The sequence below is a fragment of the Lissotriton helveticus genome, chromosome 11 (assembly GCF_964261635.1).
Source record: "Lissotriton helveticus chromosome 11, aLisHel1.1, whole genome shotgun sequence".
NCBI classification, from domain to species: Eukaryota; Metazoa; Chordata; class Amphibia; order Caudata; family Salamandridae; genus Lissotriton; species Lissotriton helveticus.
The window spans coordinates 7,958,700-7,975,169 of NC_136072.1; the positions used below are offsets into that span (position 1 = coordinate 7,958,700).

The 16,470-nt window shown below is 46.4% G+C and overlaps 1 protein-coding gene across 1 annotated transcript in view; it reads right to left on the reverse strand.

The window, feature by feature from the left end:
- Positions 1-6: 6 nt before the first annotated feature.
- The window catches only part of LOC144792209 (putative cation-transporting ATPase 13A4), a 325,411-nt gene continuing 308,947 nt past the window's right edge, over positions 7-16,470 (reverse strand). Inside the window, exons 28-30 of the mRNA XM_078667110.1 lie at positions 3,708-3,796; positions 810-890; positions 7-263 (exon numbers count right to left, since the gene is read on the reverse strand). Of these exons, the coding sequence (XP_078523236.1) occupies positions 60-263; positions 810-890; positions 3,708-3,796 (374 nt within the window). The 3' untranslated portion in view covers positions 7-59. The remainder of the gene's footprint in view (positions 264-809; positions 891-3,707; positions 3,797-16,470) is intronic.

Sequence of the window (16,470 nt, forward strand, 5' to 3'; positions counted from 1 at the left end):
TTAGGATTCCATGCAGCTAGGAGTTAAGTTGTATCTTTGTCAGCACATGCACATTTTTGTCAAATGCTGGCTGGGTTGTGATAGATGTCTATTTCAACTTCTAGCTTTGTAACAGCTGAGTCAGGATAGATAGTTTGGTTTATCGGTGGCCACTGTGGAGCCCTTTCCAGGAGTCGCTGCAGCGTCCGGTACTGACTTTTGGATTTGTAGTTAACGTTCTTCTTTATCCAGACCCAGAGTGCTCGGTTTCCAATAATTCCTTCCTGCAAAAATAAAGAAAATTAAGTTTTCATAAAAATAAGCTTAATTTCCCTTAACATTGACCTCAGGGCACAATTGATGAATAGGTGTCATGATTATTTCATTTTTATAACAAAGAATGCAAATAATATCAAGTCTAAAATTATAAAAATGTAAGAAAGTGGGAAACAATTCGGTTGACTTATAGATGTATAGGCTTGCTTATCTATCGGTTTCTGAAAACATGAGTTTGGGTTGAGATATATCTTGTACCCGCTCCTGCGTATCCAGTAAAAATATTAGAAACAGTAATCAAAGAACATATTTATTTGCAAAAAGACTGCAATATTTGTAAAGTGCATTCGAAGTCGTGAGTCAAACCAAAGTAGTCAGTATTTTTCATATGTTGGTCAATTTATTTTGAGTTGACTTTCTGGGCTGTTTATTCGAACTCTAGACGTAATTACTAAACATTCTTTCTATAACCACAAAATTTTGAATGTTGATTCACAGAGTAAGGTAAAAATCAGTGACTAGGCACATTGGTCAGAAATGGTATGAGTACTCACCTCAACCCCGTAGCATGCAAAGAAGAGGATGACCAGAGCGATGAACAAGTAAACCCTCCAAAGAGTGGGAACGCAGGCGAGCTGCAACCAAGTACAATGAACACCTTTATAATACCTTTGAATCTTGTCATGAACACCACATTTTCCAAATCAGTATCTAATAGCCAGGGTACCATCTATGGAAAGCGGTCCCTTTTAAATTTAAATGAGTACCTTGTGTCATGCCAAGAGCATTCTCCTTCAAGTTCAAGGTTATAATGCACCTGAGTCAATTCTCTGATAGATTTTGCTGCTTATTAGTTTAACTTTGAATTAGTCTCTAAGTTTCTAAAAACAAAAAATAAATTATGGTTCAAGCGCCATAACAGTTCATCAAATGTTCTCTTTTGATTCCTCGCAAAAGTTCTTGGATCTACTACATAGAGGAACAGATGCGGGACAACCTCGAATTCAACGATCAGTTTAAATATTTAGTCTAGTGAAACGGATCATTCACAAATCCAAGTCACGGCACAAAGTAGTAAAATAAACTTTAACTATGATAGTTGGCACCCTAAATGTGGGCTGGAAAAAATCCAGACTTTTACTGTCTTTCATGCCCTGCAGACCATGGGCCCACACCAACTTTGAAGGAGCTGGGACTGAATCCAATCTAGCGGTGAAACATTAAGCCAAAAGAGCAGGAGCTGGGCAGGTGCAGGAACAGGACGGGGGTCAGATGGGGAGGGAGCATGAGCTGTCTACTTAATTGTAGCCTCACTCAAACATTAGCTGTGTTATGAACAGTTTGTTTCCCATTTGTTGCACTCCTAGAATTAACAAAGAGTGTATTACATGAGTGGAGCAAATGGTGTGAAGATAGGTCATGGTAGAAAACTATGGGTGGGCCAGGAACTCCACTCCGCTAGCAGAGTTCATGGAGTTTTGGCACTCTGCATTCCAAGTGAAGTACGAAGTTATGCAAAAAAAACTCCGCCAGCCACCGGCGGAGCGGAGTTCACCAGCGTGCCTCCATTGCCCCTTGTATTGTGAACTCTCCTCCCCCAAATCACCTTAAAAGTGAAAACTCCCCAGTGCAGCAAACCTTACTATGCTGTATTCCATTTCCAAAAGTAGCGGCCTTCGCAATAATGTGACGTCAGCACAGAAGCTCAAACCAGAAAAAATAAGAGAACCGAACATGATGTAAGAGACACCGCGGTTCTGAAGCTTCAAGGATGCAGGATTCTGGGGGAGGAAACAGAGGCATCAGCGAGAGGGAAGAGGTCCAAAGACTGGGGCAACCGAGGGGAAACCGTGAGTGACAGAAATTTTCTATAGTTAAATGCTTTCTGAAGGGTGTGCCACGCCTATTGTTTGATCAAGTGTCTTCCTGACTATGGCAGTTTCTCCGACTGCTCTAGTCATAGCTTGAGGAGATGGCGGCTCTTTTCACATTTACTTCACTTCTCACACTGTTACCTGCTGCGTGCTATTTTATTATCAAACGCCGACATTGCATCATGTACATCCATAGCTGAACACTCGAGTTCCATAAAGTTTCTCTGCTCCTCAACAAACATAGCAACCTTTAGCACAGCCGGGTGTTAGCTTGGTCTTGCCTCCTTAGAGCAGCGGTGCTCCCGACTGTGCTGCAGACCTAGGGGTCGGTGTGCCACACGTAGAGTGAGTGGTTGTATTTAGTATACTTACTGGGCAGCATTCAGCCGCATGCAGAATTCCACAGTATTTCACAGAATCTTTTTATTATAACTCTGCTGAGTTTCGCATTGTAGGACTCCGAGAGCTCCGCCCACCCCTATAGAAAACCAGAAAGGGCAACAAAGTGCAGATTACCAGAGACTACATGTCATATGGCACTTTTTCAATTATCAGGAACATGAAAATCTGCTTCTGATTGCCTTTGGAATCCTGATCACCTCTTCTGTTGCAATTACTGTGTAGGCAGAAACCATTGTACAATAGAAGATGGTTCTTTTGCCTGGATCTTTTATAAGGTTTTCTGAGCTTTCCTGATGTACCTTGATTTATGTCTGAACACCTGAGTAGGTTTCTGGTTCTTCAATGACTTATGGATTACCGACTCCTGATCTACCCCAGAGAGTTTATTCTTAGTTAATGAGCAATCGCAACAGTGAGGCTTTCTGGGACATATCCAAATACCATCCCCTCTAATGCACCTCTTTTTGCTGCTAGAACACCAGTCACAGACGTGCAGAAGATTTAGGACACTCTAAAGCAATATTTGATAGATATTTGGCTTGAGACTCCATTACTGCCAGCAACTGGGAAATATCCTATCCCTTCGGCAAAGCTAAAGAAAGTGACTGCAAGTATTTCACTATTAAGTGTGATTTGTTTACTGAATAAATTCCAGTCCTTATTAATCAGACTGCAGATCCAATCAATGGCAGAAATGTAACTTGACACAATCCATTACTTAAAAGAAAACATATATAGAAAATGAAGGCAAAATGTTACCTTAGCTAAAGATACAGAAGGAAGATCCCAGATGGGCACAAAGAGAATATAAGAAGGAGGTGGGTGTATTCCTCTTTCATAGTAGAGGCAGTGGACCTTGATGAAGGAAAGAACTCCTGCTTGGGAAGGGAGCACTATGTAGGGGAGGGCATTGAAATTGCAAAGGTAAGTAACAGGGTGAGGAGGGCAGATGAGAAGGTAAAGTTAGCTATAACCCTAATGAAAGAAGCTTTTCTCCTCTCATGGAGATCCAATGACCTTGGCACTGCCCCTACTGACTGAGGGTCTTCCTAAGGGAGTGCCTTAGGGTCCTCCTATTTAACATTTTTGTAGTCATCATTACATTCATTGTGATGTAAACAATTTTCATGCAAGATTCTAGAGAGTAAACTGTATGGAAATCAAGGCGACCTGTACCTCTGATACAATGTACAGTTCTTTGATGTCAGCAAAAATCAGGAAAATACATAGTGCAGTCACTCCAATCAGTAGTAGTGAGAATAGATCTAAAACAACAGAAAACAGGCATCTTAGAATCATTCAGAATGAAGCTTTAAAAACACATGATTTCTGCAGTGCACGGTCCATAAAAAAAGTGTTATTGCCACCTTCAGGAGACTTCAGTGCAAATCTCTAACTGAAAGGTCCAAGAAATAACTATTTAGTCTTTTCTTGACTAGAACCAATTTTCATTTTTACCAGATAAACCCTGGCTGTGTTGGCTCAGTGTTTTATGTGCCTGCAGTCTCTAAAGTCAATTAATTTAACCTGGTATTAAACTTTCTGACAATGCAGCTCAGAAACAGCAAGCAAGGTTGTCCTCCTTCTGTTTCTGAGCAATGCGGTCTAAAATAATACTCTGACTCCGAAGCATATTGAGTGAAATGAATGTACTTTGCATGCTGCAGCCACATAAAAACAGGAGCTGGGCTCTGCATTGAGCTAGCAGAGTCCATCATGATGCGACTGTGATGGTGCCTTTAGGGTAGAATACACCACGAGGCATGAGACTCTGGGACCCTGGTACGATTGGCTCTCAGCCAAAAAGATGAGCCTGGACCGGGAGCACTGGTTGCTTGCTTGGGTGCACCCAGTTAGTTCTAACTCTTGCCAGGTATTCTCCTACCTTTATTCTCTGTGTCCCCCATGACTGTGGGATTCTCCATTATGCCTGCCTTGGCTGGTGACAAATTCAGCTTCCCCTCCTTCTCTCCTTTGGTGTTTACCAGTTACTTCATTGGCAAACACTGCCATCTTCCCTAACCGTAAAAAAAAAGACGACAACAAAAAAACACAGTCCCAAAGCAAAACCAGATAGAGGAATGGACACTAAATGGAACACCAACAGACATATCCTTCTTTAGGTGAATGCCCCAGGTATATACAATTGGCCCGATTCACAGAACTAACTTAAGACAAAATCCTAAACTTACTACTTTTGGTATTCACAGAAGTTAGGATTTTGTCCTAAGTTTGTCTTAAGACAGACTTAAGACAAACTTAAGTTAGGATATTGTCTTAAGTCTGTCTTAAGTCTGTCTTAAGACAAACTTAAGACAAAATCCTAACTTCTGTGAATACCAAAAGTAGTAAGTTTAGGATTTTGTCTTAAGTTAATTCTGTGAATCGGGTCCAATGTTCATATCATAAAGGATTTAGGACAGTCTTAGTATGAGCTGCCACAGGTATGCTGTCACACCACACGGTCTCTCAATCTCGTTGACTGTGCTGTAATTTGCGGGAGGTGATACCTGGTACGGCGTACTCGACCATTCGAGCCATCAGTGGTGAGTGATCCCCTCACCTCGGGATAGTCTCAACTGTGGCAGCTCTCTGGACTGGCACCAGCATCTCGAGTACTTTTGATGTCTCTCTGTGATTTCCCCTCAGATGGGAGTCTACCAGCTCCTCCTCTTGTCCCTCTGGCTTTTCGACACCCTGCTCTTGACCTCCCGCCTCCGGAATCGGCATTTTATAAAATTTCTTGAAATGCAATATACTCTGGGTAACCTCTTCAGCGATCCACCTGGCAGTGCTCTTGGTCATGTGCCTCTGAATGACCGCCCATGAGTATTGCTCAAATAGGAGCCTGAACTTGCATTTCAGAAATCTATCTTTGATTAGCACATAGTAACCTACTATATGTTGGATGCTTTTGCATGTCTTTGGGGTCCGGCTTTATCATTAGTTGCCTTGCGCTGCTGTGGGGGGTTTCCACTGAGAGTGGCGTAGGGTAGAGTCATTGACTACCCGTCCATACCAACGTGATCCAAAGCTCCCCCTGTTTTTGTGTAGGTTGGTTTACTGGTACTCCCTCAGGAAAGAGGATATAGCTTATTCCAGAGGCTGATAGTTGGCATAGGTAATTCGGATCCTTTATTCAGTGTCCTCATGAATCATCTCTCAATCTCCCCATTAGCTTGGGGCCATCTGAGGGGATCTTCTTGTGCTTGATGTTCAGTGACCCAAGGTAAGTGGCCACTTCCTCACCTTAGAATGGTGGGCCATTTTCTTCCAGAATTCTTGGAGGAGCTCGTGGGTTGCCATCATTTTCTTCGATTTTGGAAGTACCTCACTTGCTCCTTGGGTATTGACAGTTTTGACTTCTGGGTACTTTGAATGGTCATCAATGAGAACAAGGGTGTATCAGCCATCTGGAAGACTCGCCCAGACCGATGGGCGCTGGGGTCCACCCTCTGTGATGACGGGTGCTGGGGATTCAGGGCCCCCACCGCTTGACACCAGGGACGGGATCTCACAGTTGTTTCTACTAACTCATCCATCAGAGGAAACCATACTTTGCTGAGAAGGTGGCTGTTTGTTTTGGCCATCCCCTGATGACCAGCTTGTGCCAGTTGTATGACACAGGTGGTTAGGCTCATAGAGATGACGGTTAAGTGTCTCCACAGAAGGCAGCTGTCTGGGTCAGCCAGCTTCTCATAGCTTACTTGATGTAGGGATTCCGGTATTCTTTGAGCATCCAGTATTCGTTGTGCTCAGTTGATCTTTAGCATGTGCCACTGACTTGACTTGGTGGCCGTTAGGGCCAATTGTAGGCATTCATCTGTGGCAGTGGATTGGCATATTGTCTAAGGGTGGGCGGACTTGCAGAGTTTCACTCTGTGGAATTCCATGGAGTCTTAGCAGTAGGAAGAGGCTTTGGATGAGAAAAAAGGAGTTTTGGAGGGAACGAGTCAGAGGGGAGAGTTTAGAAAGGTTTGATTTTAGGGGATCGGTGTAGTAAAAAGAGGTGTCAGATGATGCAAGGAGGGGTAGAGCAGGAGAGAGTCCAGAAAGGGTTATTTTGGCGATCATAGTAGTGGCATGGGGTTTGGGATAAATGAGAGAGTGGATGTAGAGGATATATTGATAGATGTATAGGATGAGAGTTAGGGTAGTGCATTGGAAGGAGTAGTGGAAATAAGTTTGAGATGAGTCAGAAGGTTGGGCTAGAAGATATATTGAGCGACGTATAGGCTGAAAAATAGGCTAGAGCATTGGAAATGCTAAATTAGAAGAAAGTGATAAATATATAGATCCATAAGTACATTGAAAGTATATAGATACATAAAGGAAGTAAGTATATTTAGATTAAATATATTGATAGAGGCATAGGATGAGAAATAGGGTAGTGCATTAGATATGCTTTTTCAGAAAAGTAACAGACACACAGATCCAAGTACATTGAAGGTACATAGATGCACAATGGAAATATGTACATGTAGACCAAAGATGATTTTTATTTATTGATGAATATTATTATTATTATTAGTTTTTTTATTTTTATTTTCTCTTAACAACATAATTATTTGACATGTTTTATAAAGTAATACACGAAGATAGGTACAAATCTATAGTGAAAACAAATGCTTATATACAGAGGGATAAGCAGTAAATATCTGTTTCCGTATGGTGCTTATGTGGGGAAGAGCCAAATCTTGAGTAGTTTTCTGAAGATAAGGTGGTTGTCGGTGGATCTAATGTTGGGGGGTAAAGAGTTCCATAGTTTGGCTGCTTGAACAGAGAAGGATGTGCCACCCATGGTTTTTTTCTTGTATGGTGGGGTTTTGAGGCGAGATGCTCCTTTAGAGCGGAGGTACCTTTGTTGAATGTGTTTGGTGATTTTATTCCTGATGAAGAGTGGTCCTATTCCATGTATTGCTTTGTGGGTAATACAAAGCAGCTTGAACGTGGATCTTCTGGCAACCGGTAACCAATGCAGGGCTTTCAAGGCAGGGGAGATGTGGTCTTGTGGTTTGATATGCAAGAGTAGTCTGGCAGCCGAGTTCTGAATCCGTTGTAGTCTTTTCATGGTCGTTAAAGGTGATCCATGGTAGAGGCTATTGGCATAATCGAGTTTGGATAGAATAAGGGAGATGGAAGCTTGGACCTTGTGTGGAAATCCCAAATAAGGGAAAATTTGTCGCAGAGTTTTTATAGTAGCAAAGCTTGATCTTGCTAGTTTATCCACTTGGACATTTATCGACAGCTTGGAGTCCATGGTCATTCCGAGGTTTCTTACTCCCTTCGATACTCTAGGCAGTGATCCCAGTTCATCAGGCCATGCGGCAAGCGGGTTGTAATTTTTCCAATCAGCACACGTGAGTATTTCTGTTTTTGAAGCATTCAATTTGAGATGGCTCCAAGTCATCCACTGATCCACAGCTCTGAGACAGCTGAAAATTGGTGATTTTCCAATGTCTTTGGGGCATTCCAGTTGAAGGAGTATTTTTGTGTCATCCGCATAGTTGTAGCACGTGAGGTGAAATTTATTGATCAGTACTGGTAAAGACTTCATCTAGATGTTGAAAAGCATGTGCGAGATGATAGAACCTTGAGGGACCCCTGCTATTGTGGAGTACGGTTTGGACGAGAAAGGTGGGGTGTGGATGACATTAGTTCTGTTTCGAAGGTAGAACGCAATCCAGTCTAGAGCAGTTCCCTCTATGCCGGCTTCATGGAGTCTTTGTTTCAGAGTGTCATGGTCAACCGTGTCAAAGGCAGCTGAGAGGTCCAAGAGGAGTAGCGCAGCAACCCCGTTGTGGTCAACTGTATTCTTTAGGTCATCCCAGATGCCAAGGAGGGAAGATTCAGTGCCTCTTCCCGGACGGAATCCTGTTTGGAAGTCTGAAAGTATGTAATTCTCTTCAATGAATTGTGACATCTGGGCGAACGCTGCTCTTTCTATCAGTTTGCCCAGGAAAGGTCCATTTGTAATGGGTCTGTAGTTGTCGGGGTTCAGCGGGTCCAAGTTTGTTTTCTTCAGTAAACGGCGTATGTATGACTTTTGAGTTCTTCTGGAAATATTCCAGTAGTTAAGGAATCGTTGACGATTCTTCTTACTGGAATGGCAGCAGAGGTTGTTAGAAGAATTGTCTTGAAAGTTTGTGGCGGACAGGGGTCAGAGGGCTGCCGGCAGGCCTGCTTGCTCTAACCAGGTCCATAAATTCATCGTGTGAGCTGTGTTGGAAGGAACGGAGAGGCTTGATTAGAGCATTCTTGGATAGTTGTTTTGTACAAGGGTCAGTGCTGGTGCTTTGTTTCTGTTTCAAGTACGAGTCCAACGTATCTGCTTTGTCTGTGCAATGATTTGCCAGTTTGTCTGTGAAATCTTGAGTAACAGGATGAGTTCCTTCTAGGCAATTTGGTTTTCGAAATTCATTGAGTATTTTATAGAATTCTTTTTTTGCACATTTAGCGTTTTGAATTCTGTCTGAATAGTACATTTTCTTAGCTTTTTTGATAGCCAACTTATATAATCTGTTAGTTTTTTGTAGGTGAAATTTGTCTTGTTTGGTGTTTGTTTTGAGCCAGGTACGTTGCAGCTTTCTAATTTGTTGTTTTATGTCTTTTTTTTCTATGTTTCTCCAAGGCGCTTTTTTTCTTTTGTTCTGTTGTGTGGTTTGAGTGGTGTCAGGATGTCAAAAGCTTCCTGTAGCCACTCATATAGATTCTGAACAGAATTTATGATTTCCAGATTTATACTGGATGTTAGTTGTGTTTCCAAGTGTTCCAAATTGAGTTTGTTCCACGGACGATAGGTGGATGGATGTAAGGTAGTTTTAGGTGAGTTGCTTAGTGTTGTTTTATGTTGGAAAGCAAGCAAGTGGTGGTCTGACCATGTGACTGAAGTTATAGTTTGAAAGGTAACTAGTTCAGTATTAGCAAAAATGACATCTAGGATATGTCCAGCAGTGTGTGTCGGATTGGGGACAATCTAATGCAGGTTCAATGCGTCTAGGCCGGTGATTATTGTTTTTGGATGGGTGATATTGGTTTTATCAACCAAATGTTAAGGTCACCCAGAACGCATAGGTTGGAGTGTATTGTTATCAGGTTTCAAACTGTGTCTAGAAGTGTGTCTGGGAAAGTGGCCTTGCTAGGTGAAGGTCTGTAAAGGAGCAGGAAGTTACAGGTGGAAGACGGTGTAGGATTGCATCTTATTAGAAGAGCCTCACAATTCTTTCTGGAGATGTTGTCAACTTTAGTGATATGTATTGTTTGCCTGAATACAACAGCTAGACCACCTCCTTTTTTGGCTATACGATTTTGGGTGATTATTTGATAGCCTAGAGGAATGGCTTCATGCAGGACTGGAGCCATATCCTCTCCCAACCATGATTCGGTTATGAATAGTATGTCTGGTTTTGCATCGGTGAGAAGATCGTAGATGTGATGCTTGTTTTTAGAGAGGGATCGAGCATTTATTAGTAGACAGTGTAGAGAGTGGCCTTTGGTGATAGTGGGGCTTTGTTTTGTAGAAGAGTGATCAGTATTGTGTGGGTGTGTAGCAGGTGTGTTTTAAGTGCTGGTATTAGCTGTATTAGGATAGCAATCGTGTAGCTGTTCTGTATCGTGTTCCTCATCCAGCATGCTAAGAAGACATTTTGATGGGTCTTCATGTGTATGTGTTGGAGATGGTGTTTGAGAGTGAGTTGGAGTGCTGTGTTGCTTTTGTGGTGTAACATTGTTGTGAGGAAGACTTGGGGAAGCAAAGTTGTGAGGTGTGGCATGTTGCTTATATTTTTTGTGTGTGTTTAAGGCGGAAGGTGTATGAGTCAGGGGAGGTGGTGCAGCATGTGAGTCATGTCGTAATGTTCTAAATTGTCCAATGGATGAGAGGCGGTTAGAAGAGAGGTGCTGTGTTGCTGTATCTGTGTTAGGTGTGGTGGAAGAGTGAAAGCTTGGCATTGCAGTTTGTTCCTTTGTGTGCTTTGACAGGTGGGTATTTGTATGTATTTTGTGATGGTAAGTATTATGAGGTGTTGCACTCTGAAGATCTTGTTGTGCTGGTGTGTGTGATATGTTTTGCTTTTGAGGTGTAGTGAAAAGGGGTGCTGATGTATATGTTTCATGCACTGGATATGGTTGTGTAGTATTCTTTGTGAGAGGAGGTTGTGACGTAGATGGGGTGGTGATGTGTTTATGGGTAGAGTGTATGTTGTGTGTAGGAGGGAATGAAGTAGAGGTGAGAGTGTTTATCTTAGACTGGTTTGTTTCAAGAGTTACAAAGTGTGGTGGTGTGCAGTGTGTGTTTTGTGTTAGTGTTATTATGGTAGAAGGGAGAGGAGGGTGTTTGTTGGACAACTGATGGAAGGATCATTATATGTTTGTTAGTGATAAAAGGTGGACTGTTAGGTGTAATTACAGCAGGGAGAGTGTGTCTGAGTGGGATGTAATCATGTATGGTTTTGATTGGTGTTGTGTTAGTTATGAGTGTATTGGTTAGTGGTATAGGATAGAGTTGTGTACTGTTTGTGGGTGATGGTGGATATATGTGGTAGTTGGGATAGTATGGTGTGTAGATGTGGTTTGGTTGGGTTGGTGGTGCATGCTGGTACATTAATCTGTGCATAATGTTGTGCGTGGTGTATATTTGGTGTGAGGGTGTTGCTCTGTTTGTGGATGTGGATGGTGTGGGCTGGGTATTGTTAAAGGAGATAAAGGGCAGCATTTCTGACCCTAGTCCCGACCAGTCTCGAACAGGCTCAAACAGGCAACTACCCTTGTCCTCTCTGCCCTTAACAGGCTCAAACAGGCAACTACCCTTGTCCTCTCTGCCCTTAACAGGCTCAAACAGGCAACTACCCTTGTCCTCTCTGCCCTTAGCCTCGACGCCCGGGCTGAGATGCCCTAAGCCTGGCCTTTTTTGTAGCCCTAGTAATCAGGTGAACCCTTCAGCCAATGGGAATCCTAGCCCTAACACTATCCAATCACAACACTAGCCCTAACATCTAGAACCAATAGGAGACCAGGACCTTACAGCCAATCTTAGCCCTAGTCCAAGCACCCAATCAGTTCAAAAACACTGATCTCTACGTCCAATAAAGGCCTTAGTCCTACCTCTAGTCCCAACCCAAGTCCAAGCAGCCAATGGTACAGGTAGCCCTAGTCCCTACTACCAATAGAAAATCCTAACACTACTCTTAGTACCACAACTAGTCCAACAACCAATCACACCAGAAGCCCTAAATAGCTACTTCCAATTAAAGGTCTAACCCTAGCCCTAGTCCCACCCTACTCCCAACAACCAATAACATAGGAAGCCCTAGTCCCTACTTCCAATACAAATCCTAACCCTAGCCCTAGTCCCAACCTTACAATGATTGAATCACAGACCGAGAAACCAATCAGAGCCTTCAAATACCCAACCAATGAGGACATTAACCCTAACCCAATAGAAACACAAGATACAACCACCAATCAGTGTACACATGTGCCAAACACTACAGACCATACAAAGTCCCAGCCACAGACAAGGTTTGCTGGCCAGGGAGTTGGAAGCTGCTTCTCCTGTTCAGAATCTCCTAGGAGACAGACAGGCTAGATCCACACTTTGAACTTCTGCAGGTAAAGGCTTCACTAACTCGAAATCTAACAATACTGTTTGAAAAAAGCTTTACTCACCCTGCTGGCCAAAAAATGAAGGGGCAGATTTATGAAGGCCTTGCGCCGCCGGTGCGTCACTTTTTCCCATGTTAAAAGTGACGCACCGGCGGCGCAAGGCCTTCATAAATCTGCCCCGAAGTGCATAGGCCCCAGTAAATACAGTTTAAACAGCTCACAGAAGCACCCTCTGATGTAGAAAATCCCTGTTGCTGGGGGGGGAGAGGCAGGGGGCTGGCCTCACTGGCTTGTGAACACAAAATGGTGGCTGTGGGTGCACTGTTTTAGCACACAGGACTAAGCACAGAGCAAAGGAGAAATTTGGAGGGAAAACAGATTTGTCACCAAGGAATGAGAGGGACAAACTACAGAGGTTGGACTGCAAATCCCACAATTCAACACACTAAATGGAGGCAAACATGGGCAGGGAAAACCACACATTTAAAGCACAACACAGGTGATAAAATATGCAATTACAGGCAGGCTAAAACTACAATTTTTAGCTGTAACAACCACAGGCATAGGCAGTAAACACAGAAAGTGAAAATCGTTTTTTAAACAACTTTTTGTCTTGGGAAGAGACAGCACTAGTCTGTCTCCTTACCACTTCCTGGACTCTGCTCACTGCAATCTGGGGCACAGGTAGGGTGCAACTCACAAGATGGAGGAGAATGATTTGGGGTGCACCCAGCAAGGCCTTAAGGGGCCTGGGCAGGTGTGACAGGAGGGCTCAGACTTGCCTAATAGCTGATTAGCCAATGGTTTGCTGGCCTGGGGGGTGTGGTCTGGGCAGCTGTTTCTCCTGTTCAGAATCTCATAGGAGACAGACAGGTTCAATCCACACTTTGGACTTCTGCAGGTAAAGGCTTCACTAACTCAAAATCTAACAATACTGTTTGAATAATGCTTTACGCCCCCTGCTGGCCAAAAAACGAAGTGCACAGGCCCCAGTAAATACAGTTTAAACAGCTCACACCCTCCGATGTAGAAAATCACTGTTGCTGGGGGGGGGGGGCATTCCTCAATCAATCAATCAATCATCACATTTGTATAGCGCACTACTCACCCGGAAGGGTCTCAAGGCGCTTGGGGGAAGGGGTCTGCTATTGCTCGAACAGCCAGGTCTTGAGTTGTCTCCTGAAGGCGAGGTGGTCCTGGGTCAGCCGAAGGTGGATGGGGAGAGAGTTCCATTTCTTGGCCGCCAGGTAGGAGAAGGATCTACCTCCGGCGGTGGCTCTTCGGATGCGTGGTACGGCGGCGAGGGCGAGGCTTGTAGAGCATAGCTGGCGGGTGGGCGTGTAGAAGGTCAGGCGGTTGTTGAGGTACTTGGGGCCCAGGTCGTGGAGAGACGTGTGTGCGTGGGTGAGGAGCCTGAACGAGATCCTCTTGCTGATGGGAAGCCAGTGCAGGTCCCTCAGGTGGCCGGAGATGTGGCTGCGTCGGGGGATGTCCAGGATGAGTTGGGCAGAGGCGTTCTGGATGCGTTGGAGTCTTTTCTGTAGTTTGGCTGTGGTTCCGGCGTAGAGGGTGTTTCCGTAGCCCATTCGGCTGGTGACGAATGCCTGGGTGACCGTCGGGATCCATCGGAAGATCTTGCGGAGCATGCGTAGGGTGTTGAAGCATGATGAGGAGACGGCGTTGACTTGTCTGGTCATCGAGAGGGAGGAGTCCAGGATGAAGCCCAGGTTGCGTGCATGGTCTGTTGGCTTGGGAGTGGTGCCCAGGGCGGGGGGCCACCAGGAGTCGTCCCAGGCGGAGGGCGATGGTCCCAGGATGAGGACTTCCGTCTTGTCTGAGTTCAGTTTCAGGTGGCTGTTCTTCATCCACTCGGCGACGTCTTTCATCCCTTCGTGTAGGTTAGTTCTGGCGGTGGCGGGGTCTCTGGTGAGGGAGAAGATCAGTTGGGTGTCGTCGGCGTAGGAGATGATGTTGAGGTTGTGTTGGCGTGCGATGGCTGCAAGAGGTTTCATGTAGACGTTGAAGAGGGTGGGGCTGAGGGATGATCCTTGCGGTACGCCGCAGAAGACTTCGGTGGCTTCGGATCAAAATGGGGGGAGGCGGACTCTCTGAGTTCTTCTGGCGAGGAACGAGATGATCCACTCCAGTGCCTTCTCTTGAATACCGATGTTGCTGAGGCGTTGAACTAGGGTGCGGTGGCAGACAGTGTTGAACGCTGCAGAGAGGTCTAGGAGGATGAGGGCCGCTGTTTCCCCGTTGTGGAGCAGGGTTCTGATGTCGTCGGTGACTGCGATGAGGGCGGTCTCGGTGCTGTCGTTGGCTCGGAAACCGGACTGCGAGGAGTCGAGGGATCTATTCGTCTCGAGGAAGGCAGCAAGCTGTCTGTTGACGGTCTTCTCGATGACTTTGGCAGGAAAAAGGGAGGAGCGAGATGGGGCGGAAGTTCTTGAGGTTGGTGGGGTCCGCTGTTGGTTTCTTCAGTAGGGCGCTGAGCTCGGCATGCTTCTAGCTCTCCGGGAAGGTGGCGTTGTTGAAGGAGGTGTTGATGATGTTCCGGAGTTGGGGTGCGATGGTGGAGTCGGCCTTGTTGAAGACGTGGTGGGGGCAGGGGTCCGTTGGAGATCCGGAGTGGATGGTGTTCATCGTGCAGGCTGTGTCTTCGGTGGTCACCGTGGTCCATGTGCGGAGGGTGGCGGTGGGGGGCGTTGGTTCGATGGTTGGGTGCATGGATGGTGCGCCGAAGCTGTTGTGGATGTCGGCGATCTTGCGGTGGAAGAACGAGGCGAGAGAGTCGCAGAGATCTTGTGAGGGAGTGATGTCGTTGTTGCCGGTGCTGGGGTTGGAGAACTCCTTGACGATGCTGAAGAGTTCCTTGCTGTCGTGGGTGTTGTTGTCCAGTCGTTCCTTCAGTGATTTCTTCTTGGTAGTTCGGATAAGCTGGTGGTGCTTGCGGGTGGCGTGTTTGAGGGCGGTCATGTTGTCTGTGGTCTGGTCGAGGATCCAGGCTTTCTCGAGGGTGCGGCAGTTCTTCTTGGAGTCCTTGAGTTTGTCGGTGAACCAGGAGGCTTTCTTGCTTCTGGGTCAGCTGGGAGGGTTCTTCAGTGGCGCGAGGTCGTCGGCGCAGGCGGTCAGCCACTGTGTGAAGTTGCGGGCTGATTCGTAGGGGTCCCTTGTGCTGGCGGGTGAGTTTTGGCTGAGGGAGGTGGTGAGCTGCTCGGCGGTGATCTTGCTCCAGCTCCTGTGGGGAACCTGTTGCGGGTGGTGGTGGGTCGTGTTTCTTTTGAAGCTGAAGTGGACGCAGCTGTGGTCGGTCCAGTGAAGTCCGGTGGAGTGGCTGAAGGTGACGTGCTTGCTGGATGAGAAGACGGGATCAAGCGTGTGGCCAGCGCAGTGGGTGGGGGTGTTGACCAGTTGCTTGAGTCCGAGGTTGGCCAGCAGGGCGGGGGTGTTGCGGTCCTTGTTGTTCTCCAGGTGGAAGTTGAGGTCCCCTAGGAGGATGTAGTCAGCGGAGGGGAGGGCGTGTGGGCTGATGAAGTCTGCGATGTCTTCGCTGAATTGTGTGCGTGGTCTTGGGGGTCTATAGACGAGGGTGCCTCTGAGGGTCGTCTTTGGGTCGGTGTGTATCTGGAAGTGGAGGTGCTCGGCGGCGACGAAAGTGTCGTTGGAGTCGGTCGTGATGCGGATGTTGTTCTTGTGTACGATGGCGATGCCTCCTCCAGTCTGGTTGACGCGGTCCCTCCGGGTGATCTTGTATCCATCTGGGATTGCGATGGCGATGTTGGGTGCAGAGGAGGCGTTCATCCAGGTTTCTGTGAGGAAGGCGACGTCTGGTGAAGTTGTGTCGAGCAGGTTCCAAAGTTCGATGGCGTGTCTGTGAATGGAGCGGGTGTTGAGCAGGATGCACTTGAGGTGGCTGTTGTTGGTGCTCGGCTTGGTGGCTGTGGAGCAGGTCTGGAGGCAGGTGAACTTGCAGGCTTGACAGGTGAAGGGTCCGTGGGTGCGTCTCGGGGTGGCTCGGTGGCAGGCTCTGGATTGGTTGGGTTTGAGTGCGATGAGGGTGGCAGCATCGTAGGTCCGTCGTGTGGGCGGGCATCGTCGGGGGCCAGGGGTCCTGGCGCTGGGCGTGGGCCAGGCTCGGATGGGCGCAGACGGGCTTACCTTTGGCACGCCTTTGGCGCACAATCGGCACGCCCGCTGCACATGGCCGCTGCGCGTCCGTGCGGTCTCCATTTAAGGCCGAGTGGGAGTGAGGAGCAGCTGGGAGGCGGGGAGGGTACAGAAGAAAAGGGGGCGGGACCACGAACTCACGGCGGCGGGGAGCGGGGGATACACCAGG